At 35.2% G+C, this 25,384-nt stretch overlaps 1 protein-coding gene across 9 annotated transcripts; it reads right to left on the bottom strand.

The window, feature by feature from the left end:
* Positions 1-10,092: 10,092 nt before the first annotated feature.
* On the bottom strand, positions 10,093-22,311 carry LOC122038150 (bZIP transcription factor 1-D-like). Of its 9 annotated transcripts, none has more exons than XM_042597774.1 (14): positions 22,167-22,311; positions 19,230-19,419; positions 19,052-19,117; positions 18,849-18,935; positions 18,152-18,238; positions 17,995-18,054; positions 17,880-17,907; positions 17,738-17,801; positions 17,582-17,636; positions 13,820-13,862; positions 13,480-13,748; positions 10,871-10,948; positions 10,657-10,782; positions 10,093-10,557 (listed from the first exon to the last, which is right to left on the bottom strand). In XM_042597774.1, the coding sequence occupies exons 2-14, from the start codon at positions 19,284-19,286 to the stop codon at positions 10,414-10,416; spliced, it is 1,164 nt and encodes a 387-aa protein (XP_042453708.1). In that variant the 5' UTR covers positions 19,287-19,419; positions 22,167-22,311; the 3' UTR covers positions 10,093-10,413. The 9 variants fall into 9 exon arrangements, with proteins under 9 accessions (XP_042453708.1, XP_042453706.1, XP_042453711.1 ...); XM_042597772.1 differs by having other exon boundaries at positions 17,738-17,907; positions 19,230-19,311; positions 19,397-19,419; positions 22,167-22,298; XM_042597777.1 differs by having other exon boundaries at positions 17,738-17,907; positions 18,849-18,985.
* Between the last annotated feature and the right edge of the window lie 3,073 nt (positions 22,312-25,384).

Genomic DNA, 25,384 nt, shown 5'->3' with positions numbered 1-25,384 from the left:
GATGATGTCGATATCTAATTTTTTATTATTTATGGATGGATATTAGTTTTGTATTATTAGTTTTGTATTAATGTGATAAAGAATGGTCGTCCAAGAATAAGTGGAGATCTATTGGCCAGATAGTCCCCCTCCATATCAAGGATATAAAAGTCTACAGGAAAATAAGTTCTTTCACCTTAACCAATACATCTTTTATAACTCTAGCTGGATGAGTCTGACTACAGTCAGTTAACTGAATAACAACCCCTGTAGGTTGTAATGATCCAATCTCTAGAGTCTAAAGCACTGATCTTGACATCATATTTATTGAAGCTTCCAAATCTAACATGACATCTTTAAAAAGATAGCTCCCAATCTCACAAGGTACTGTGAACACTTTAGGATCTTCACATTTATAAGGAACTGGTTGAATGAGAGTAGATACATTCTTACCCAAGATAATCAACTCATTTCCCTTCAATAACTTCTTCTTGTGCACACAAAGATCCTTAAGAAATTTTACATACTTAGGAATTTGTTTGATCATTGTCAACAAGGGAACATTGACTTCCACCTTACTAAATAAATTCACCAACTCTTGAAACTCCTTACCTTTCTCCTCCTCTACATTCTTTCTTGGCTACACTTTGCGTTGAGGAAAAGGCAAAGGAATGCTTGGCTCAGCCACTTTGTCGTGTTGGAATTTCTGTTGCTTTTTCTACTGTTGGAATTTTCTGAATCAATGTCAACCCTCTCTTTATTTTGATCTATAGTCATGGGATCAATGTGAATTGGCTTCGAGTTTGAATTTGAGTGAAAGTTAGTTGCTGAAAAATCCAAATCTTGACTGGATGAGGATGCTTGGAATTTGCTGGAATCCTGAAATTTTGCTGCTGGAATTTTTCAGTAGCATTATCTGAAATCTGCCTTCCCCTTCTTAATGTTAATGCACTAACATTACCTTTTGGATTTGGTGTTGATTGAGAAGATAGCTAATTTGATCCTTGAGCTTGCAAACGATTTATGCTGGAAGCTAACTGTCCAATCTACCTCTCAATATTCTGCAAGGCTGAATCTGTTCTTTGCTGATTTTGTTGTTGTTGCAGCATCAACTCCTCCAATCTAGCTTGTTGTACATCCGAATTAGAGGTGCTATTGGAACTTCCTTGAGTCAAACTTAATCTTGAAGGTGCTGGAAGTGCATTCTGAATTTGATTCTGCCCGTGCTGAAAATTCTGATTTTGATAATGTTGCTACTAATTTTTATTATAAAACTGCTGATAAGGCTGAAATTGTTACTGAAATTGACTTGTGGGCTGATAATGATGCTGAAAAAGTTGTGATTGCTGTTGGAACCCTTGTTGAGGTTGCTAAAAGCCCTGACTTTGCCGAAAATTCGGATTTAAAGTTGGTTGTTGGTAAAAAGAATTATCATACTTCAAATTTGGATGATCTCTCCAACCGAGATTATACGTAAAGGAATGAGGATCATATTTTTGTGGAAATTGAGCTCTAGAGAATGCTGCCAAAGACTCATCTTGATGAAGATTAGGACATAACTCTGAATTATGATCTTGACTAGAACAAATACTACAAACTCCCCTTGATTGATATAGAAATTGTGTACTCGGCAAAGTAGAAGTTTGATTAGTATTGTTCAATGCCAATTGATTCACCAAAGATGTTAATTTCAATAATGAGCTCCTTATCTCCTTTTGTTTATTAGAAATCATTTGAACCTCTCCAACTCCTCTTGTACTTAATGACCTACTTCCAAACTGCAGTGAATTCTCTGCCATGTTTGAAATAAGCTCTCTAGCTTATTCTGGAGTCTTGTTCACTAAAGCTCCTCTAGCTACTGCATCTATCATACTCCTGTCTATAGGTAATAAACCCTCATAGAAATATTGGACTAGTAGATGCTCACTGATCTGATGCTGATGCTGAGGATAACTTGCACATAGCTTCTTGAATCTCTCCCAATAGTCATAAAGTGTCTCTCCCACCACTTGTTGAATCCCACAGATACTCTTCCTGATAGTAGCAGTCCTTGAAGCTGGAAAAAATTTCTCCAAGCAAGCCTTCTTTATATCAATCCAAGATGTAATGTATCCTGGTGGCAAATAATACAACCAATCCTTCGCTGCTCCAGTTAATGAAAATGGAAAAGCCCTTAGCTCGATATCCTCTTTTGAAATTCCCTGTGGCTTCATGATAGATCAAACCACATGAAACTCATGCAAGTGTCTGTTAGGATCTTCTCCAGATAACCCTTGAAATTTGAATAGCAAATGGATCAGTGCAGATCTAAACTCAAAGTCTCCTACCAATTTTGGATAGGTAATACATGAATACTTAAATGCTTCATCAGGAGCTGTAAGCTCCTTCATAGTCCTATGATGCTCGACCATGGAAGTGTCTAAATTTGAAGAAGTACTTTCAGAAACTCTTGAAGATTTCTCTTGAATTTTTAAAGCTTTGAAAGTTCTCTCAATCTCAGGATCTAACTCAAATAATTTGTTTGTTGAAGTCCTGGTCATGAAAACAATCAAATCAGTATTCAAGTTGATATTCAATAAAGTCAAGTAAAATACAAAACAAAGAAATTAAGTCTATGCACAATCTAAAAACAAACACACATTACTAGTTCGTTCCCGGCAACAATATCAAAATTTGATGTAGACCATATTGCATGTCACGTGGTACATCAAATTAATTAATATTAAAAACCCATATTAAATCAAAGAAAGAAAAGTAGCATAGGTTCCAAGTCGTATTTTTCCAAGTGAACTAGCTAATGTGTGACTGATGTAGATGTAAAATTCTTTTTGGGGTTTTCATCTATAAGGAATAAAAATTTCTGATTTTCGATTAAAGAACTAGAGTATTAAAGGAAATGCAACTAAATGAAAGGAAATGCAATGCAACTAAGAAACAGGAATTAAAATTAGTTGAAATTTCCACTACTTGAGATCAAATGGATTCTAATTGCCAAAGGAAAGTTAAAAGCTTGTTTAGACCATTCATGAATCTACTTCCCTAAGGCTTACAATTGAACAACTTCTTGACTAAATAAAAGTTAACCCTAGCTTAAATCCTCATAATCTGACCAACAATGAACTAGGCGAATTCTATTAAAGCTAGGATACGAATTCTATCAAGTACAGTCTAACAACAATTTAAGTGACTAAAATTCAGAAACAAAGGAAAAGAACATATTGTCAGGTTTGCAGTAATCTTCAAGTGAATTCAAGCCTTGAATTATATTCAACTCCGCTAACTAAAACAGGAATATAAACCTAATTGCAGAATTAAAACTACTCGACAATTGGGTTGCTAGTCTACCAAAATATCACAAGGGAAATCCTAATTACAGCATTCCAAATGGTAACAATTCAACTCGGGAAGTGTTCTTATGATTAAAAAACCAAAACTAAAACTAGGTTCTATCAATTGAGTCTAAATGCTTAATGTAAAACATCCGCAAACTCAAATCATTGTTCAAAAACCCTTCTCTCTTGGAAACTCCCTTCAAGCAATCGTTAGGTAAATCCGAACTCTCAGCTAGAAAATTAGATGCACGCAACTCATGGAAACCTCCCTACAAGTTCGCGATCACATTGGAAGCTCATCGCTCAAAGAACAGAGGAAGAAGAACAGGATCGCGATCGCCAATCGATTGATTGGATCAATTACGAAGTCGCGAGCAGATTGGAAGATGGATTGGAAGCAGAAACTCCGGGAAAACTCCTCCAAATCTTCTGTTGATGGTAGAGCTCTCAGATCAGGAAAACTCCCTCGATCGGAGCTCGTCCGTGATGTGCGAAGCGCAGGAATCATGGACAGCAGAACCTCCCTCTGTCGCTATCTATTCCTCGAACGATGATCACTAGTTGCTCAGAATCTCGCCGTCGATGATGGGTCTCAATCGCTGATATGGAAGTGGACAGAGCTTGCGCCCGTGCATGTGGAGAAGACAATGGTGGCATGGTGAACAGTAGTGCAAGCCACTATTCACCGTGCCAAAACTAGGTTTTAAACTCAGTTTGAACTAGGTTCAGTGGCTTGAATCTGGTTTGGCTTCAACAGTATGGCTCCTTTGGTGTAGCTGCTTACTTTATCAAACGAGTTCAACAGTGGGCTCGGGTCAAGTCCAAATCTAAGCTAGCTAACTTAAGTGCACCCCAAATGTAACCTATATGTCCAAAATCTTCACCTACAATCAAGATTAAAATATACTAAGCACAAATCATGAATTAAAAGTAACGAATTAGATTAGCTCAAGATGCAATTTGCTTAGCAAAAACTAACTCACAAATAAATTTCCCAATCAAAATAATCTCCAAAACCAAACCATTCCAATCAAAGTATAATGCCACCTAAACGCATCAAAGAGCTTGTCAATTTAAGTTTTAAAATGTTCACAAAGTAACAAAATAATTTTTCAAAATATGTTAGGAATGATTGTCAAAGTACTAAAAAAACCACAATTTTTGAAAAGTATAAGATTTTTTATTTTATTTTTTAAAAAACAAGTTCAAATGTTAATATGTTCAAATACTTTTACAAAAGTAATTTGGAAACAAATTTTTGTAATTTTAAAATGTTTACTTAATTTTTAAAATATTTTCAAAAGGTTGAACCCTTCTCTCCCCCTAAAAATTAACACTCCCCATTAAATTGTACTAGGGTTTGGACATATTGATTTGTGTAACATGTTTTCAAGGTCCTTGCTCCTCCTTAACCTAGCACCTTCTGGTTATCTTTGTTAGCAACAAGGATTTCAACCTTAGTGCCTAGGAAATTTTATTGTTCGTAACACTAATGTGCAACAAAACAATTATTTACACCTTTTTTATGATTGTTCACTTAAGTTTGATTAATCATTAATCAATTATGATTTTTATGTTAATATTTTTTTTTTTAATTTTAAGTTTTGATTAGGTTTAACTCAAGACAAATTATTAATTAAAGTTGAGTTAGGATTAACTAAGTTTTAAGTTTGAATTAACTCAAAGTTAAATTTGTTAAAGTTTGAAAACAAAGTTAAGTAAATTTAAGATTCAATTTGAGTTAATCTTTAATTAATATAAATTATGATTAAGATTTTGATTAACGTTGACATTAAAGTTTATTAAGTTAAATTGATGTTAAGTGTTCATTAAATTGTAAATTCAACTTTGATTTAAAGTATAAAGTTAATGTTTTAAGTTTTTACTTCAATTAAATTTTGATTAATTATTTAATTCAGTTTAAAATTTAAATTAATTAAATTTTAATTAATTTAATTAAGTTTTTGTTAATTAAGGTTTCAGTTTTAAGTTAAGTGACTAGATTTTTAAAATAATTTTTTTAAAAGTAGTTTTTAAACAATTTTTAAGATTATTTTTAAATAATTTAATTTTTTTAAAAAAATTTTAACAATTTTTAAAATAAATCTTGGGAAATTTTTAAAATAATTTTTGGGAAATTTTTAAAATAATTTTTAGGCAATTTATAAAACAATTTTAACAATTTTTAAAATAATTAAAAACAATTTTTAAAATTATTTTTAAACAGGTTTAAAATAATTTTTAAAATAAGTTTTAAACAATTTATAAAATATTTTTTAAATAATTTTAAACAATTTTTAAAATAATTTTAAACAATTTTTGAAATAATTTTAAACAATTTTTAAAATAATTTTTATACAATTTTTAAACTATTTTGAAAATAATTTAAAAATAATTTTTAACCAATTTTTAAAATAATTTTTAAAGGATTTTTAAAATAATAACATTTTAAAAATATTTTAAAACATTTTTTAAAATTATTTTTAAAAGTTTTCAAAAATAATTTTTAAACAATTTTTAAAATATTTTTTAAAAGTTTTTCAAAAATAAATTTTAAACCATTTTTAAAAGTTTTTTAAAATAATTTTTAAAATATTTTTCAAAAAATTTTAAAATTTTTTTCAAATAATGTTTAAACAATTTCTAAATTAGTTTTAAAACAATTTTTCAAATAATTTTTAAAATAATTTTTAAACCATTTTTAAACTAATTTTTTTAAAAAAATTAGACTGATTTTTAAAATATTTTTAAAATAATTTCTAAACAATTTTTAAATAATTTTTAAACAATTTTTAAAATAATTTTAAAAAGCTTTTTAAAAAGAAAATTTAAACAATTTTTAAAGTAGTTTTTAAACAATTTTTAAAAGTTTTTAAAATAATTTTTAGATAATTTTTAAAATAATTTTTAAACAATTTTTAAACTGATTTTTAAAATATTTTAAAAATAATTTTTATGTAATAATTTAATTAACATATGTTTAATTAAATTTTGATTTCAGGGTTTTGATTAAATCAATATTGGTATTTATCTAATTTAATTTAATTTTAGTTTTAAGTTTAAGTTAATTTTGATTTCTTTTTAATTTTAATTTAATTTTGAAGTTTATTTTAATCTAGTTTAATTTTAATATACTTTTAATTTTAAATTAATTTTAAGTTGGCTAAATCTTTATTTATGTCACCGAATCTATATTTTCAATCAAGAAATCTTATAATTTTGTGAGATTAATTAAATTGAATTTCAGGATTTTGTTTAACTTTATATTAGATTCTAGTTTAATTATGAGTTCAACAAATAGACATTTTTTGGATAAACTTCTGGGCTATTGTGAGTCACCTGGACATCATTGGAGTAACCATATACTCAAGATTTTTTAAATAATCCTATCCATCGAACTTAGTACAAAAATTTGGTCTAACTGGTTAGGATTCGTAAGGGGTAGCTTCAGTTAGTTCCACTATGCTAAATACACTTGGTCGAAGTCATATCTTCCTAGACATGTATAGATAGAGTTTCCTTAACTTACTATCATCCAAAACTTCACCGGTACTGTTGGTCAAGTTAAACCTTTTATCCCTATTTAGACTAGTCCTAATTACCCATATGGGTAAGTTGTTGATTTTTGAGGTGCTAACTAGTTTGGAGTCTCCCCCTGAATTATTGAATATTTGTTTTATTAGGTTTATTTATGTTTAAGTATTGAGTTAAGCGTAAATTTTATGTATTTTAATTTATGTTTCTGATTTAAGTTTGGTTTGTTATTATATTTGTAAGTTTGGTTTGTTATTATATTTGTTGATTAATTTCATAATCAAGAGATACTTGATTATATTTTTTTATTTAAATTTAGTTTTGACTTGTAATTCAAGTCTAGATTTAATGATCGGGTGAGATTATTAACTATTTTTTTTCCAATTTATAAATTTTATTTTTCAGAATATTATTTTGTTTTTCTAATTTTCTAAAGCTTAAAGATAAATTTTTAAAATTTGAAGGATTATTAAATGATTTTGAATTAGCTTGGTTAGTTAACTTAAATGATTTGTTTGAGTGAGCATGCATATCTAATTTTTGGGGAGAATCTAAATTTGAGTAGTAATGATTATTCAAATTACTAACATGTGTAGAAAAATAGGATTTTTTATATATTGTAAACTTACTAACCTTTGCTCCCCCTAAATCCTTGGGTCCTTTTTCGGTTTGTAATGACCCATCTTTTTGCACCTAAAACATTAGATATGCTCATTCCCTTTTTGAACTTTTAGTGTGGACTTCTCCTTTACCTTTGGTTGTGTGGTTTGAGTCTTATAGGTGGGGCACTTACTTTTGTAATGTCCTCTTTCATTGCATTCGAAACATATTATGTGATATTTGAATTTTGAATTTACAACTTTACCTTTAGAATCCTCGTTAGGGTTCTCCTCCTTCTCCACCATTGTCTTAGATTCAAATTCTAACGTTTGTTCTAATTTTGATTCAGATACTTCTACCTCCTCTTTTGCTATTAACGTCATAAAGCTGGTTTGGTCTGATTCTGAGGATGACTCTGGGGATTCGGACTCAAATATGAACTCTAGTTTGACTTGATCCTCTAGCTCCATCGACTCCTCGTGAAGTTTGGTCAGTCGAGTCCAGAACTCATAGGCATCTCGATGTTCTCTAATTCTGCATGTGATTTCATTAGGTAGCAATATTATAATTGAATTTATTATCTTTTTGTTGGCTTCTGTGTTTTGTGTTGATCTTTTCAGTGTCATGCCACCATCGAAGTCATTCATAAGGATGAAAGTTTCCATCTACATCCTCCACAGATTGAATTCATGTCTCTTGTACATCTCATATGGAGGTGGTTCGTGAATGCTTTATCCTTCACCTTAAGCCATTGCACTGAAGATAGAAAACTCAAGGAAGATACCAAGACTTTGTTTTGGATTAGCAGAGTTTGAGATATAAAACATATAGAAGAATTTGAGAGGTGTTGCACCAATCTCAAGTTAAAATTGAACGAAAAAAATTATATGAATAGGTAAAGTTTTACCAATTCAAATAGAATGTGAAAAACAAAGAAATCTGAAAATGATTCCCCCGGCTTGATTGGTGGTTGCACCAAATCAAAGCAAAACCTACTCTGATACCACTTGTTGGATCGATACACACACGTGAGAGGGGGTGAATCACATGATTTTTTAAAAACTTATTTTCTTGTTTTAAAATCAAAGTGTATGCAGTAGAAAGTAAATAAGAAAGCCGACAAACCACCAGAAAACACGAGCAGTTTTTACTTGATTCGGAGCCTTCGGTGACTCCTACTCCAAGACCCAGGTCTCATGGATCTATCGATGGGTAATCCACAAAAAACCTCTTTCGGTACCTCCGGAAGAGACAATCGAGTACAAGAAAGATTAGATCAAGTGCAACACACTGCACTTGTCCTTTGTAGTAAAGAAAAAAAACGTTACCAACACTTAAGGATTGAAATAAGAGTACTTGGGTTGATGTCCCGGACACGATCAGAACTCCTTAGAGCAGTCATCAGGCATAGTAGTTTTGCCATAGAGTTGTAGCAAGAACCAGGAGCAGTTGGAAGCTTAAACAGATGCGCAGTAGCTCGTATATTAGTGTTCTTTGAATGCCTTCTCGAAACTGCCTTATAAAAGACATGGAAGGCGCCTTCCATAGCCGTTGAAGGCGCCTCCAATGAGTTAAACTTTACCCCAAATAGCCCAACACATATCTACGGACAACCTCATATATAAAAATCATTGGTCAATAATTCCTTGGTCACTCAGATGTTTCTTAGTCTTGTCGATCGGACGCTACCCGGTTGACTATTTGATCGGGCGTTGCCCGACCGGAGACACCACTCCCAATCGGGCGTTGCTAGGTCGGATGCATCTCGCTTTTGCAGGGCGGATATCCATTGGTCTTCTCGACCGGGCATTGACCGATCGGAGGCAACCTTCCTATCGGCTACACGAGCCCAGATCAGCTACGCAGGATTAGTTCATCAGGTTGTTTTGCAATTACCTTTCTTTTGTTAAAGGGTAGTATTGTCCCGGATTTAAATTCACAGTATAATAAGGATATTATTGTCCAAAAAAAAATGAATTTATGATGACATCAGTATTTTAGTGTGCATTCCCAGCATCAAAGGGTTATAATGTTACAATGTTACCGGTCAGGGATTTTTTTGTTACTTTTGAAACTATGACGGTTGTTTCGTACTTAAGTCAAACCTCAGGAGGTAAATTGTAATTCACCAAAAAAAAATTCCTTCAACAAACTGCAAGTTTTGGGAGAAATTTGCACATGTTTTCATAGAAAAATGATATACTCAAGGAAAAAAATTCAAGGAAAAACTCAAGAATAAACACATAAAATGATGAGACCTATAAAAAAATAAAATGATGGACCATGATTTTATATGTCTATCCGGAGCTTTTCCTGAAACATATCATTGCCCTTTTACATATACATCACTGTTTACATCTTTGTCGTTTTCTAAGAAAGACACGGGGACCAACGCAGTTCAACTAAAATAAATAATTATATCATGTACAATTGAAACACCTCGCAGGGATTTTTTTTCCTTGGTATCTGCAAACATAAGTATACAAGTAAGCTTACTTTAGAGTTTAGACAGTAAGATTACTTAAGGAATAAAAGATCAGTCCTTAAATCATTTAGATCGTGGTTGAACTTTAGACAAACAATTAGAAAACCTTTTAGGATAAGGTTTATCATCACTTTGGCAAACGAAAACTTATGCAGATTCTACTGCGAAGAAAGAGTCAACATAACTGGATTAGCAATAATCGTTGCTGTCAATACATTCAATTGAGAGTTAGACATACAAATTAAGAGGCAATTGAGCAAGCCATGCTTCAGCATAAAAGGAAGCTGGGTTTATGCACCCACCCTATATCAGCTTAAATAGTGAGAACATAATTATAGGAAAACCAGACCTAAGGTGGTTGATTTTGATATCAGTCTATCTAACGACCAGTCAGCTGAGAAAAACTGTAAACTTCAGTTGCAGACTAATCGGGTATGCATACAGGTCGCTCAGGGTTAGGCTCTGATCTGTGCACCGGCCAGGCTAGACGTCCATCTGCACTTGGTCCCTTTTTGCTGCTTGTGTATCAGAATCCAAGTTCATTCTGGAGTTCTCATCTACAGAACCTTGCTCCTTTCTATCAGCACTTGGATCATCTGCACCTTGCTCTGGCTCGCTGAGCTTTTCCTGAAAGATTTAGTTTAACGATCAGTAATTGCCACAGATTGCATGGGGTAAGCATTTGTAGATGCTAATGAAGTATCGGAAGAAGATTAGTCTCGTCGCCTTAAGCAATGCGTTTTGAGAAACAAGTTGTTCATATTCCTTCTTGATCCTTGTCAGCTCTGCCCTCAAGTTGGCGTTTTCCTCTCTCAAAGCCTCAGCTCGTACTGCCAGCTCTTCATATTCTGCCTGTGATCATTAGCTACCAATGTAACTACACCTTCATATGGTCAAATAATTATTCAATACATAAGAAAATTAATTTCAAATAAAATACCTGCTTGCGTAGTCTGGACCTACGAGCAGATTCCCTGTTTGATTGCTTTCTTTTCTGCCTTTTAAGTTCTCTCTCATCCTGAAAATATCAAACTGAATGTTAGCAGAAATATCAAGAACACCAGAGTTAACTCTAGTTGTTAGATTATGAGAGCAAGTATTGTTAGATAAAGCCCCACTTCACTGGATAATGCCTAACGCTGACCAATAGAAAAGTATGGAATCTTAATAATGACAACTTGAGTTTAGAAATAGTCCACTGTTCCTGTGGCAAGGAACAGTGGACTATTTCTAAACTCAAGTTGTCATTATTAAGTTCCTGCTTCTACTTTCTGATGTTTCATTTCCCAACATTTTTTACAATATTTTTTCATATTTTTGGAAAATATCAGGCATTTTTAGGGTAAGAAATAAATTTTTTCATATGGTGTAAAAATTTGATGATGTGCGAGCAGGGGGCTCAGAATATTAAATTTAAGATTGCACAAATGACAATTAATGTGTATGTGGTGATAGAAACAAAACACATCTAAATGCCAATCGTTGTGATCAGGCATTTTTATTTCTATAAGCAAAATTGGCCTATGTGGAACCCAACCATAAATGGTCATCAAGGCATTTTAGATGTAAGTGAAATTCTCAGCTTTCTGCATATTAAAGGGTGTGGCATTGCTGCTAGCAACATCTCAATTGATGCAGCCGGTGGTACAGGGTCTTAAGTTGCATACTATAATTCTTGAGCTATTCACAGCTTGTTCTTTCAAGAAAATGGACACCAAGATTGTCTTGCCCACTTCTGGGATTGTCTTAATGTTGACCAACTTCTTTTCCCTGCAGGAATTATATCACATGGTATAACAAATCTACAGCAGTCCTCATTCTTTCACTACATAGAGATAGACTCCAAACAGGTTTTCCCAAGTAATCTCAGCTTACTCACTGCTATCATACAGATGAGTGCTTGACCAGTACTTAATTTGATATGGTTTCCCTTTTTCTCCCCCAAAGCATCAAATGTTGGCGTGGTTGGTCTTGCATGAGAGGATGAATGCCAAAGAGCTTCTTGGAAGGAAAAACATTTGGCATTTGGAGCCACATTGCAGTATTTTGCGCAGAGGAAGAGGAATTAAATACTCTCTTTTATCACTGTTCATTTTCAAAGCATGGATTCACAGCTATTACTATCAACCTTTCCATCACAGACAGCTATAAAGGTTCCTCTTGATTGGCATATGGAAGCATCTACTATGGCAAGTACCCACTTCAGTCTCCAACACCTTATGTCCAGCATGGATTTATATGGTATGGGCAGTACGTGAAGCCATTTTCAATCTAGAGTCTGGATAGTTTCTTTGGTAGATTCATGGATTACCTCCTACAACTTTGGGTGTGTCCAGTTAGACCAGCACAAGGATCCTTTTATCTTTGAGACCCTACATAGGCAGCAATTCTAACTAGAGTCTAGATATAGCTCCTCATACTCCTCATAAAACTGATGTAATCTTGATCCTCTAGTAGCCTGGTGCCAGCATTTTGATTTCTGTGGATGTTTTCTTATAGTTGTTGGTTGCATTTTGAACTCGAGCACTGAATATGTCTAGCGAGGTGAACCACTTAGGTGCCTCCCTTTTACCTTTCCCAAAAAAAAAGTATGGATTTGTGTCTCAAAATATAGTATCAATGTCCATTATGTAGACTAATCTCAGCTTCGTGATCATCTTGTTACCAATTCCAACCTAGCTACAGAACGTCTCTCCTGTTAGCTTCTAATATAATGGATATAATGGAAATTATCCTCCGAATCAAGCCAGTTGATGTACAGTGTCCCTTCTGTTGGCATCTACTAGAGGAAATTATCCTCCAAATCAAGTCACTTTATGTGCCTTCCTAAGGATTGCAAGAGTTTGTGTACCTAGCTAAAGGAAATGTCCCTTCTGCTAGCATCTCCTGTAGCGGAAGTAATACTCCTAATCAAGTCAGTGGATAGATAGTGTCCTGTTAGCATCTACTATACCATAAATTATCCTCCTAATCAAGTCAATTGATGTGCCTTCCTTTTCTTCTTTATTTTTAATATTAGGTATCCATATCTTACGACCCGATTAATCCTAAGGTAGACAGTCCAGCCCCACATTCCACCAACAAGTAAATCCAGGAAGTTTGGTGGCTCCTGATGTGATGCTCCGGTTTCACTATAGTTCAATCGTCGTAAGTGTGCCCTCCGTGGGAATTGAGCCCTAGTTACTTGGGAAATGCACCCTGCCTCTTACCACCACACCAAGCCCCGAAGGCAATTGATGTGCCTTCCTAATGATTACAAGGGTGGTGTTTCAACCTTCAAGAAGTGCCATTCTAACTGAAAATGTTATGAATAGATGTGAAAATGAAGAAAGAAGACTCATAAGGACAATGAATTTGTCCAAGTTTGTTCTTTTACAATAAGCACTTGAGCTGAAAATTTTTTCCTACCAACTAATCCATGCAATTTGTAACGATCAGATAATGAGCTAAACACAATCATGGCACGTGAGAAGACACAAATACTAATGAAACAAAATAGCCTAAACCAAGAATTTGCAGAACAACTTCAAAAGGAGTAGTAATGGAAACCTGCAACCAAAGATCTGATGGAGCACCAGGAACTACAGCCCCTCCAACTGCAGTTGCAGGAATTTTTCCATGCATTGGAATAGGTGATGAGCTTGGAGTGCTCCAATAGTCTATCCCTATATTCAAGTTTGTGGTAGGACCAGTTATTGATCCAGGTGGTGTTGCAGGCAAAGGCACCATAGCCATTGGATGACTCAACATCGCCTGTGATGGTGTTTGGGACACACCATTTTGAGATCCACCAGTAAAATTGCTGCTCTGAGAAACCCCTGTTATAGTGCAAAAATATTAAAGCTAAGGAACATAAACATAATAACTACATATATTTGTATTTACACACCACCATGAGATTCATGTCCACGAGCTGTCTTTGTGTGTGAATCCTGTGAGACATCATCAAATAAATGCCCTAAGCTATTAAGTCAAGACAGAACAGAACTCAAACTCATTTAAAATTCAAATAACTACTTTTACTCAAGATAAACTAGAAGATGGAAAAAAAAATTACTACTATTTCTATATCAACTCTGTAAACATGTCAAGAATTTGGTGGTTGATGGAACAGCAACAGCAAACCACAATTTAATTAGCATAATTTAAACAAGAAAATTATTTGTTCACAGAGGATTGATATTTATCAACAACATTATTCTAAGGATGAAATGTGTCGCAGCTACAATAGGTAGCAAAAGGTCTCAATGAATTCTATTATTACCATAACTTATAGCATCTAACGCATCACTCTTCACATCACTCTTCAAACATCTTATGCATGATAAAAATTACAGTCGATAAGCAAATGGCAAGTGTGTAACTGCAGAAAAAAAAATTACATTAGTTTATTCCAACATTTACAATTTTATGAGGCCAATATCACCAATCAAACTTGATTTCTTATAGGTTCTTTAACAGCCCTTTTAGATGGGCAATATCACTCGAATGAGTTCTTTATAGTTTCTTTAGGAGTCCTTTTAGATGTCCCTCTATTGTTCCTTCCACCACCAATGATAGCCACATCCATTCACCTAATTGACACATCAAGAGATATTACTTTATCCTAGCTCATGCTAATTAACTATTATTACTATTAACTTGTAGCATCTATTGCATCATTCTTTAAACATCTTATATATGATAAATGCTACAATTGATTAGCAAATGGCAAGTGTGTAACTGCAGAAAAAAATTTACATTAGTTTATTCTAACATTTACAATTTTATGAGGGCATTGTTATCACCAATCAAACTTGAGTTGTTATAGGTTCTTTAGCCGTCCTTTTAGATGCCCCTCTATAGTTCCTTCCACCACCAATGATAGCCACATTCATTCACCTAATTGACGCATCAAGAGATGTTATCTTATCCTAGCTCATGCATAAACCTAATTACCCATAAATGTAAAGCCTTCTTGCTTTATCTTTAAATAGTAGTTTCAGGTACCATCTGACATCAGAGTTAGGCATAAATTAAATTTCACAACATATCAGATGATATGGGCGAGAGAACACAGAAATCAGAGAACCAATAATATAATTGTAATAAAAATGCCTCACATACATACATCATAGAGGTGTAATATAATTGTTAATAAAACCAATCCAGAACGAGACAAGAAATTGTTTAATTATGCCAAGAGAAATTATCATGTAATTTGCATGCTATTAAGTTGGAGAAACTACAAAAACGAACACAATCTCATTTTTTTCAAATTCAAATACTAATCTCTTTGAAGCTGTAATCTTATAAAGACAAGATCCTCAAATATTAGCTTAGACCATATTCAAGGAAAATAAATAGGCCACACCATTAAGCCACAAGCAAAAATAAGCACTAGTTTATTGAGCATAATTGCAAACTAAATTAAGAGCACATCAACCTTTATGTGTAATCTATATGCAACTTCAACAAGATCCATTTTGAGATCTTTGAGGTTCAAAGCTTCTAATAGGTAACCTAAGCAACGCTGCCAAGCAATCATAAATTTACAATTTGGAGGGGTAAATAAAAATGTCAAACAAAGAAATTTTGTGTTAGCACCCTACATAGCCCACTGGATTGGCCCAATTCCCTTCATCCCATAGTCAACTGCTTTGAATCGACAGAGTTGTCCATAGTCAGTTGCTCCGACACCAATAGAGATGTGACTGATCTCCAATACCAATATCAAGCTATGCAACCATTAGCAGAATCACTTTCATCCAATCTGTTAAGGTTTGACTCACTTTGAAGATAACACGATTTGCATAAATAAGTAACAAAAGCAGCCATCATCTTTCCAATGCCGGATGGCCTATACACACAGTCAAATTATCTTACCATAGTATTATGTCCCAAACTACGCCTTATGCAAGTAATGACACAATTCTTGTTTGCGTGTAAGTTTTGAGGGTAAGACGTTGAGGTACAAGTTAGTAAATTTTCCTGAAATTGGAAAATAAAGTGTCACCACAAAGGTAGCTCAACTCAGGGCTGTTATTCCAATAGAGGGAAGCGTTGAGATTCACACTTCTAAGTTACTTCTTCTTATAGTAGTCTCTACCTTAGGATTGCTAATTATCGAAAAGGGGAGATGGTTGAGGAAACAATACTTCCTTTATGGTTGGGCTTAATCACATGATTTGATTGTAATGCGCTGACAATACAATTTAAGTTTTTTCTGTGTTCTGATATGTGCATCAAGTGCACAGAGATTGCACATGGAGCTCGTGGAGCTTATTAACTCAATGAGATTGAGTAATGGACATGGTGATTGGGGAGACTGTTTGCTCAATGGCTTGGCAGATTAGATTTGGGTGATAACTTAGATCAAGTGGTAACACCACAAAATGAAATATTGAGTTCCTATCTGGGGATCATGCACTCATTGGTGAATTATAGAGGCTCTTAGAAAGGACCTCTCATGGAGTCTCATTGAGTTCACCATGCAATGAAACATTGAGTTCCTTTCGTGGAGTTCACCACTCATTGGTGAATTAGGCTTGCACTCATTGTGTTTGGTCTCCCAATGAAGGAAGCCAAAGGAAAGGTGAGCCCGCCTGTTATTTTCCTAGGTTTTTCCACACAGCAAAACATTGAGTTCCTTTGTTGATACACACATTAAGGCAATGGGTTTGGGATATTCACAATTTATGCTAGTTCTAGTTGCATTGCATCTTTAGTTGGATGTTGACAACTTGTTATGTGATATGCTGAATCACCAATAGTTTTGACATGCTAATGGCAAGTGCCAAGTAAGCACACTACAGCGAAGTTAAAAATATCTGATGGCTTTTACATAAGATTCTTAACGGCAATATTTGTTATATTTTAATGTTTGGACTGTAACCTTTGAAATGCCATAACTATAGGCTAGAGTTGTCAATTAACTCATTAATTTCATATTGCCAAAACTTAGCTGTCTTGTTTATTGTTGTACCTGACCATCAAAAATGTAGATGCAACTCCATACAGCAATAGGCTTCAAGGGATAGTGAAGTTAAAAAGTGGATCATTGAGCAACACTTTCAGAAGGTAGGCATTAGAATTGCATGACCTAGGTTTAGTTCTCTTGTCCTCCCTCCATTCCTGGTCCATCCTCAACTCTCTCATTCTTCATTGTTTCATTTGGCATGCAAGCATTTCAAAGTGCATTCCATAGAAATATCTGAATTTGATTGACCAAATCCCAACATTATTAAGCCAATTCTAGCTGATATTGTGATTCAGACCACTTCCGTGAATGGAAAGATACTAGAAGATATTTTCTGACTAATTTGCTTTGAGTCCTGCCAAATTTGCCTAATTTCCACATTTCTCTCCAATTTTTCTAGATTTATTGTGATATATTTCTTTTAGATATTTCCTTTTGTACTATGTTACAACTTTCATATAATCATTGCAATATTAAAAATATTGAATACAATTTTATTTCCACCACAAATTTAATGTAAAGCATAGTAGAAATGAAAATATAAAACCAACCATTCACATAATGGAAAACAATGGATAAAGGATCATAATATAAGTTATAAAGGCCTATTGCAACGGCTCTCTCCATTATCCTCTGATGATAAGTATAAGAGATAAAAAAAAATCCACAGAAAAATATGACAGAAATTCTTACATTTTGAGAATTGGCATCACTCCCTTCACTTGAACTATCACTTCCACTTTCCCCACTACAAAACCATGTACATTTAGCCAATAGACAATATTACACTAAGTTGTTGCTCTTAACATAGTAAATAACTCAAAATAGTCAATCTCAATTTTCAAATACCTTTGAGAAAATGTTCCATTGGTTGGTTGCCCTGATGTTTTACCTGGCTCATTGTTGTTTTTTCCTGTAATCATATTTAAACTACCTAAACTTCCTTTGGATCTTTTTAGGGGACTTCTTTCCATACAACCAGATGACTTACCATCTACTTCTACACCAGCAATGGCTCCCTAGAGATAAGATATATAAGTGGTATTAAAAGCCCACATATATAATTAAAGAAAATAAAATATGGTTGTATGAGAGTGGCAACTCACAGAAGCCTCAACATTGCTGTTTGGGGAAGTTATTGCATAGGGGCTGAAAGGGTGTGCCCCCTGTTCAACATTTGCACAATTAAAAGTGGCACAAGGTACATTTGTGAATATAAAGCATTTGTGTAAGATAATCCAAGATAAAATTTGAAAAACATACAGGAGGCATAGATGGATGAGGATACAACCCTCCAGGAGGATACATCACATATGGAGCTGGTGGAGCCCCATATGGTGGCATAAGGTGCTGCAGATAAAAATGATTAAAAAATGAAGGTTTCATGGCAAGATCGAAAAATATAGATCCAACATAATGAACTAGAAGCTACAAGGAGTTAAATCATATGCTGCTAAATTAAAAAAAACATAAATAGTAAAAAAATAAGTAGAGAGATTAATGAAGCTTCAATATATAACCAAAAACCACAAGAATAGTAGACCAAAAATTTCACTTTATATCAATAAAAGCATTTTTCAAGAAATGTATCCATATATGATTATTCCTGTGTGATTTTGCATAGCTTGTATATTGACCTCACTACTGGATAAGTAAATCCAAGCAGTGTGAATTTGTCATGAGAATTTAATTCTTACTGTATCACACTCACCTGGTTAGTCGCTGGAATATTACAATGTAAGAAACTTATACAATCCGTGCAATATTGTGACTACATCAAAATTCTATGTTTTCTGGGCTCCCATAATGATTGCAAACTACAATGACAAATATAAGTGGTTGTGCCTCACTAAGTTTTTTCTTCTGATATGTCCAAAAACATTCATAATAATTCTTCAAATTATTTAAACAAAAAAAAATTCAAAAGAATCCTTTGAATTATTTGAATAACAAGAAACACCTGAGGTCCCCACATGTAAGGATGGGGCTGAGGACTAGATGCCACAGGAGAATGAAAGAACCCATGAGGTGGAATTGGTGAATATGCCTGTCAGAAGAAGTGACAACTTGATGAGCCTCCCCAAGCATATGCATTATCTACAAGTAAGAACCTTCATGACAAAATTGGTGAAAGAGTTGATTGACAGAAATAAGGTATACCACCTGAAAGCTCGACCAGTCTGGGTAAACAGTTACAGATGGGGTGGAGCTAGTGGCAGGGGTTTGCTCCTAAATAAGAACACTCAAGAGAGAATTTGGTTTTCCAAGAAAACAAACTAAAATAAAGTATAAAAACTAAAACCATAATGATTGAATTGATGATACGAGGATTGCAGAGTACCTGAGCTACAGATGTTCTTGGAGTTTTGGCAGATGCATCAGCTTCACTGCTTCCCATAATACAATGATCTCTCCAACGTTTACTGCAAGCACACCTCTATTTCAATGGCTTCTGGATTGCAGGCCCAGTATGAAAGAAATGAAGGACGAGGTTAATATAAACTCCACCAATGATGCAAGTCCCAAATCCACTGCAACAAGGTGATCACTTTCAAGACATAAAGCAGCACAAACTGAGATCTACTAAGATAGAAGGCCAAATTAGATTGGAAAAATGGAAACATGTGCCATGGAATAGGTAGAAGAAGTTATAAATTTGTCATAATCAGGCACTCGCTTAGGCAACACTCGGTTGAAAGTTGTCCCCTTAACAAGATTTGAGGCTCCTGATTGGTCCTTGACTTTACTGCCCAGGTGCCCACTTGAACACCTTTTTGATGGCATTGACAAGTTCATGACTTTGTTTATCTAAAGCTAAGACCTAGGTACTAATACTACAAACATTTAAATAGAAGTATGGATACTAATTTCTTTTCTCTTCAAGTTATTTAACAACATTTCTTTTCTCTCTAACACACCCAAACAAACAAACAAAAAAGAAGAGACAATTCATACTATCCTTATCCTTTCTTTTCTTCCTCATTTGTCTTCCTTCCCCCTTTTCTTTGTTTTTGCCTCTTTCAATTATCAATTAAACCAAGCTTATGCTCTATTTTGATAAATATTTTTCCTTTCTCTTCCATGTTTTCAACTATAATGAGCCACGGACTTTGTTGAATAGAAAAACTAAAGAAGAAAAGATGCTGACTAAAGGGTAAAAGAAAAATCCATTCATTCACATTGATCAATCACAGAGGCCCTAATTAACTATTAAAAAAAAATCCTTGGCATGCACTTCACTTGATCTTATATATACCCACAGCAATCCCTCTTGAGATGAACTGTATAGGTCATATTTTCTAAGCTTGAAACAAATGAAAATAACCCAAGGACCTCTCAGTCATTCAGTAAGAAGATCATAAGTTAATCATTAGAGATTATAGTTAACATATGCCCTATAATTTCTTTGAATTACTTCACTTTTAATGTGTTCTTGAAACATTAGATTGAAACTATATGGATGTTTGCTTGATTACCACACTACAATTTCATAGCCGCAGTTTTTTGACCTTCAATTCAGATAAATATTTTCAGAATCTAACCACCATATTATGTTTACTTTCCTTCAATGAGAACATGGTAGAACAAAAATTACAAATAAGTTAGCATGTATCATCTAGAAAGCATGGTCCATCCCGATCTTCACAAGAAAGCCTACAATATGCAAGAAAACATTTTTCTTAATAGAACAAAGCCTAATTTTTAGAACCCACCTTATAATTCCTCAAAGAACGACAGTTGCTTCCCAATGAGAGTGTTAGAGAGAGTCCAAAATTTACTATCCACGCGACAAATACAGCATTGGCGTAGTATAAGATAATTAAGTGCATGTTTACAAAACAGAATGGTCTAATTACAGCAAGGAGAATGCATAACAGGTAGGACTGTTGAATCCCAGGTCTTGGTTCGAGACTAGTGGTACTTTCTTTATAAAGCTAAGGATACAAATTTCAAATAGTATGTGAAATAGGGGCATGTTGCAATCAAGTACAACTATTTTTAATGCAGTCACGTGCATGAAAGTATCTCCTCCTTGCCACCAATATTGTACCCATCCTAGAGGATGCACTATACTGTAACTGTTGCCCATAACGTGGATGGAGCTGCCTCCAGCCTACAGTCATTGTGACGAGATGAAGAAACAGCATGGAAGAAAGAGAAGATGGGAGGAAAGGGGAAATTTTCAAAATATGTTTAGAAATTTATTTTACTAAAAAAAAAAGACAGCCCGGTGCACGAAGCTCCCCCTATGCGGGGTCCCAGGAAAGGATTCATTTAGAAAAATAAATTTAGAAATTTATTTTACTGATTAACAAAAATTATTTGGGTGTCCTAGACAGTTTCTTGTCATATTCTACTGATTTAAGTTGATGGAATGTCCAAATTGATATGTATAAAGTTCACAAATATGATTGGATCAAAAAAGAAGTTCGGGTACTAGATTGTAACACAACCATAATTCATGTATGTTTTGAAACCTTTGCCCTGAAGTCCACTTCTCTTAGCTCCATTTAGAGGATTTTTCTTTACCTTTAAGCTTGAAAAGACTAAATCATTTACTCTTTCATCTGTTTCCTCCCTGTGCATAGATTCCCCCCTCTATTTCTAATCAGAGGAAACCAATATTGTCTATCTCCTCATCTTCTTCCAATTTCTTTCCAAATCAAAGGAGTAGATTACGAGATACAAAAAATAGTGCGCCATTGGTAACTTGTTATACAAAAAGGGACGATGATTTTTATTTTTTAAAAAAAAAAATTGTCATAAGAAAGACATATTCATCCAGAATTCCTAGCAGCACTTTTTGACTAGTGCGTTCTAGATTATCCTACATTTCCATTTTACGTGATGGAAACTAAGTGAAATAAAAAAAAAACATGGAAAATTCAACACCGCCACTTACACACACACACACAAAAGCAATTTGATGGACTTATTAAGAAGAAAAGACAATGAACAAGATGTGCAGAAAAAGAAGAGTTCTTTAACCGGTGCTTCTGCCTTCTATCTAAAGCTCCGGAGATCCAATTAGAATATCAATCAGAGATACAGATCCAGGTTAAATAAGAAGAGATGAAGAGCGAAACCAAAGCAGGAGTGTACTGAGTGATCAAGATGCAGCCTTCTGGAAATTCAGGCTCAAAATTCAATAAGCAACGTACAAATTAGACTCCTTAAGCTCTTCTTCTTCCACAATAAACTTTCAAGACCCAAGGAGAAGGCGACTACAGAGATCGAGCCAGAGATAATACAAAGACGAGAAGAGGCGGAGACGAACCTGAGAAAGAGAGGGAGAGCAGAGACAGGAAGGTAGTGGTAGGGAATTCGGAACCGGCCCCGGCTTTGCGTGTGTGGACGCCACGGGAGAAAGACGGGTGAGGATGCAACAGCTAGGGCAATTGCAATATGACCCAATAGCAACAGGTCCCCACGCCCGCGTACGTAAATTCCTTTCCTTTTCCTAAACCCATGGTCGATTTTGTTTTTAGAAACTATATTTTCTGTTATTTTTCATGTCATAAACCAATTTATTCCTTCTCACCGGAGACAATAGGCTGATGGGGTAGGCCTAGGACCCATCAGCGCGAGTCCGACTCAAGATGAAGCTCTGGTCAAATCAACCTAGCTGATTACAAGAGAGGAAGGACGGATCTAAAAATTTTATTTAGAGGAGCATAATTTATATAAAATCGTAAAATATAATTTATATTAATTAAAAGATAAACAGAAGAGTTAAAATATTGGAATGGATCTCTTAGATAAGATTATCTTCCAACTCTTGCATGGATATTGGATTGATAATTCATAATTCATAATTTAAATTTTCATTATAAATTTAATAGAAGATGAATTACATCTGAACGAATATAATATAAGATTTATCAAAAAATCTCTTCAGACTTTTTTTTTATTAGTACAATATCCCTATGTTAAAGAGATTAAGTTAATCAACTTTGAGTTGACGTAAATTTGAGACTTGATATTTGAATTTTGATATTTGATAATATTTAGAGATTGTAAATATAATCATTCGATTAGGAAGATTGTTGGTGCAATTCTCATCTGATCAACGGTTGACTAGTTTGATGTGAAGAAGAGTCAAGTAGATCAAGGTTGACTGCATACTTGACTGAGAAAGTCCTAACTAGAGGTTAGGCGAAGGCAAGTCCAATAGGAAGGTTAGTAGAAGTGAAAATTCAAGTGGGGCAATGTTGACCAGATACTTAGTGATGAAAGTCCCGATGAATGAAGCCGAGTAGTGGAAAAATCATGGTGAGTGAAGCCACGTGAAAATTCTAGTGAGTGAAGTTAGATGAAAATCCTGATCAGTAAAGCCAGACAGATAAAAATCCTTGTGAGTGAAGTCAGACAGATAGGAAATTTTGGTGAGTGAAGCCAGGTAAAAACCCTAGTGAGTGAAACTAGGCAGTGGAAAAATCCTGATGAGTGAAGCCAGGTGAAAATCCTAGTAAGTGAAGCTAGGTGAAAGTCCAGGTGAGTGAAGCCAGGCAGGTGAAAGTCCTGGTAAGTGAAGACAGACAGATAGAAAGTCCTAATAAGTGAAGCTAGGCAGATAAAAATACTTGGTGAGTGAAGCCAGACGCATAGAAATCTAGGTGGATCAAGATTGACCCGGCACCTGGTGTTGGGAAGTCAAAGTAGGTCAAAGGAGTGATCGGATACTTGGCACAAAGAAATCCAAATAGATCAAGGGTGACTGGACATCTGGTGGAAGGAAGTCTAAGTAGGTCATAGAAGACCGGACACTTGGCATGAGATAGTAAGTCCAAGTGGGTCAAGGTTGACCGGTCACTTGGCACGAGGAGAAAAGTCTAAGTGGATCAACTGTTTGACCGGACACTTGGTGAAGAAGTTCGAGAAGATCAAGATTGACCGGATGCTAGGCACGAGAAGTCCCAACAAGTCACGGTTGACCAAATGTTGGGTTTGAGAGCCCTAGACTTGATTCGGGCGAGCTAAGGTTGGTCAATTTGATCAAGTGATCAAATTGAACCAAGCCCAATCGATCAGCTGATCGATCGAGCACAGTGCTGCGATAAAAAAGTAGCTCAATCGATCAATCAGTTGATTGGGAGTTTTTATCGCGAGCACAGAAGGGTCCCCAATCGAAAAGTCCTAACTGGAGGTTAGGCAAAGGCAAGTCCAACAGGAAGATTGGCAAAAGTAAAAATTCAAGTGGATCAGTGTTAATCAGACACTTGGTGGTGAAAGTCCTGATAAGTGAAGTCGGACAGTAGGAAAATCCTAGTGAGTGAAACCAGGTGAAAATTCTAATGAGTGAAGCTAGGTGAAAGTCTTGGTGAGTGAAGTCAGACAGGTGAAAGTCCTAGTGAATGAAGTCGGGCAGTGGGAGAATCCTGGTGAGTGAAGTTAGGTGAAAATCCTAGTGAGTGAAGCTAGGTGAAAGTCCTGGTGAGTGAAGCCTGGCAGTGAATGAAGCCAGACAGATGGAAAGACTTGGTGAGTGAAGCCAGGCACGTGGAAATCCAGGTGAGTCAAGGTTGACCGGACACCTGGTGTTGGGAAGTCCAGGTAGGTCAAAGGTGTAACCGAATACTTGGCACAAGGAAATCCAGATGGGTCAAGGATAATCGGACATTTGGTGGAAGGAAATCCAAGTGGGTCATGGAGGACCGGACACTTGGCACGAGACGGTAAGTCCAAGTGGGTCAAGGTTGACCGGTCACTTAGCACGAGGAGAAAAGTCTAAGTGGGTCAAAGGATTGACTGGACACTTGGTGAAAAAGTCGCAGCAGGTCAAGATTGATCGGATGCTAGGCATGAGGAGTTCCAACAGGTCACGGTTGACCGGTTGTTGGATTTGGGAACCCTTGAGCTTGAGTTAAGCAAGTCAAGGGTGGTCAATCGATCAATTGATCGATCGAACCAAAACCCAATAGATCAGTCAATCGATTGGGAGAGTGACGTGATAAATAGCAGCCCAATCGATCGGCCGATCGATTGGGAGCCTGAATCGCGAGCACAGAAGCATCCCCAATCAATCAACCGATTGATTGGGCACTTCCAATTGATTGGTCGATCTATTGGGGGCTGGAAATCTCACACGACGCAAGAAAGGCTAAATCGATCGGGCAATCGATTCAGGCCCTTTCCAGTGAGAGCATAGAGGCGCTCTGAATCCATTAGTCGATCGATTCAAGCCTCCCCAATTGATTGACCAATCGATCGGAATATAACCGTTGCGAAGGAAGCACACAGTTTAAAGTCGTGGTGAGCCTTCTTCGTTCGCGATATTCTCCACTTCCTCTTCTCACAATTCTCTCAGGTGATCTCGCCAGTTCTTGAAGTTTCTTGGGGCAAACTGTTGTTGTATTTCCAAGGTCAAGAGGCGTTCCACACAAGAAGAAGAAGCTAGCTAGGGTTTCATTTGTGGAAATCTTGTAAGATTTTCTTTGTATTTGCTTCTTCTTTTCTTCTCGTTGTATTGATAGTTTGTACAAGGCTTCCCCCCTT

Source organism: Zingiber officinale, chromosome 1A (genome assembly GCF_018446385.1).
Source record: "Zingiber officinale cultivar Zhangliang chromosome 1A, Zo_v1.1, whole genome shotgun sequence".
Lineage (NCBI taxonomy): Eukaryota > Viridiplantae > Streptophyta > Magnoliopsida > Zingiberales > Zingiberaceae > Zingiber > Zingiber officinale.
The sequence above is the reverse complement of the archived record's forward strand: the minus strand, read 5'-3'. Positions and strand labels throughout refer to the sequence as shown.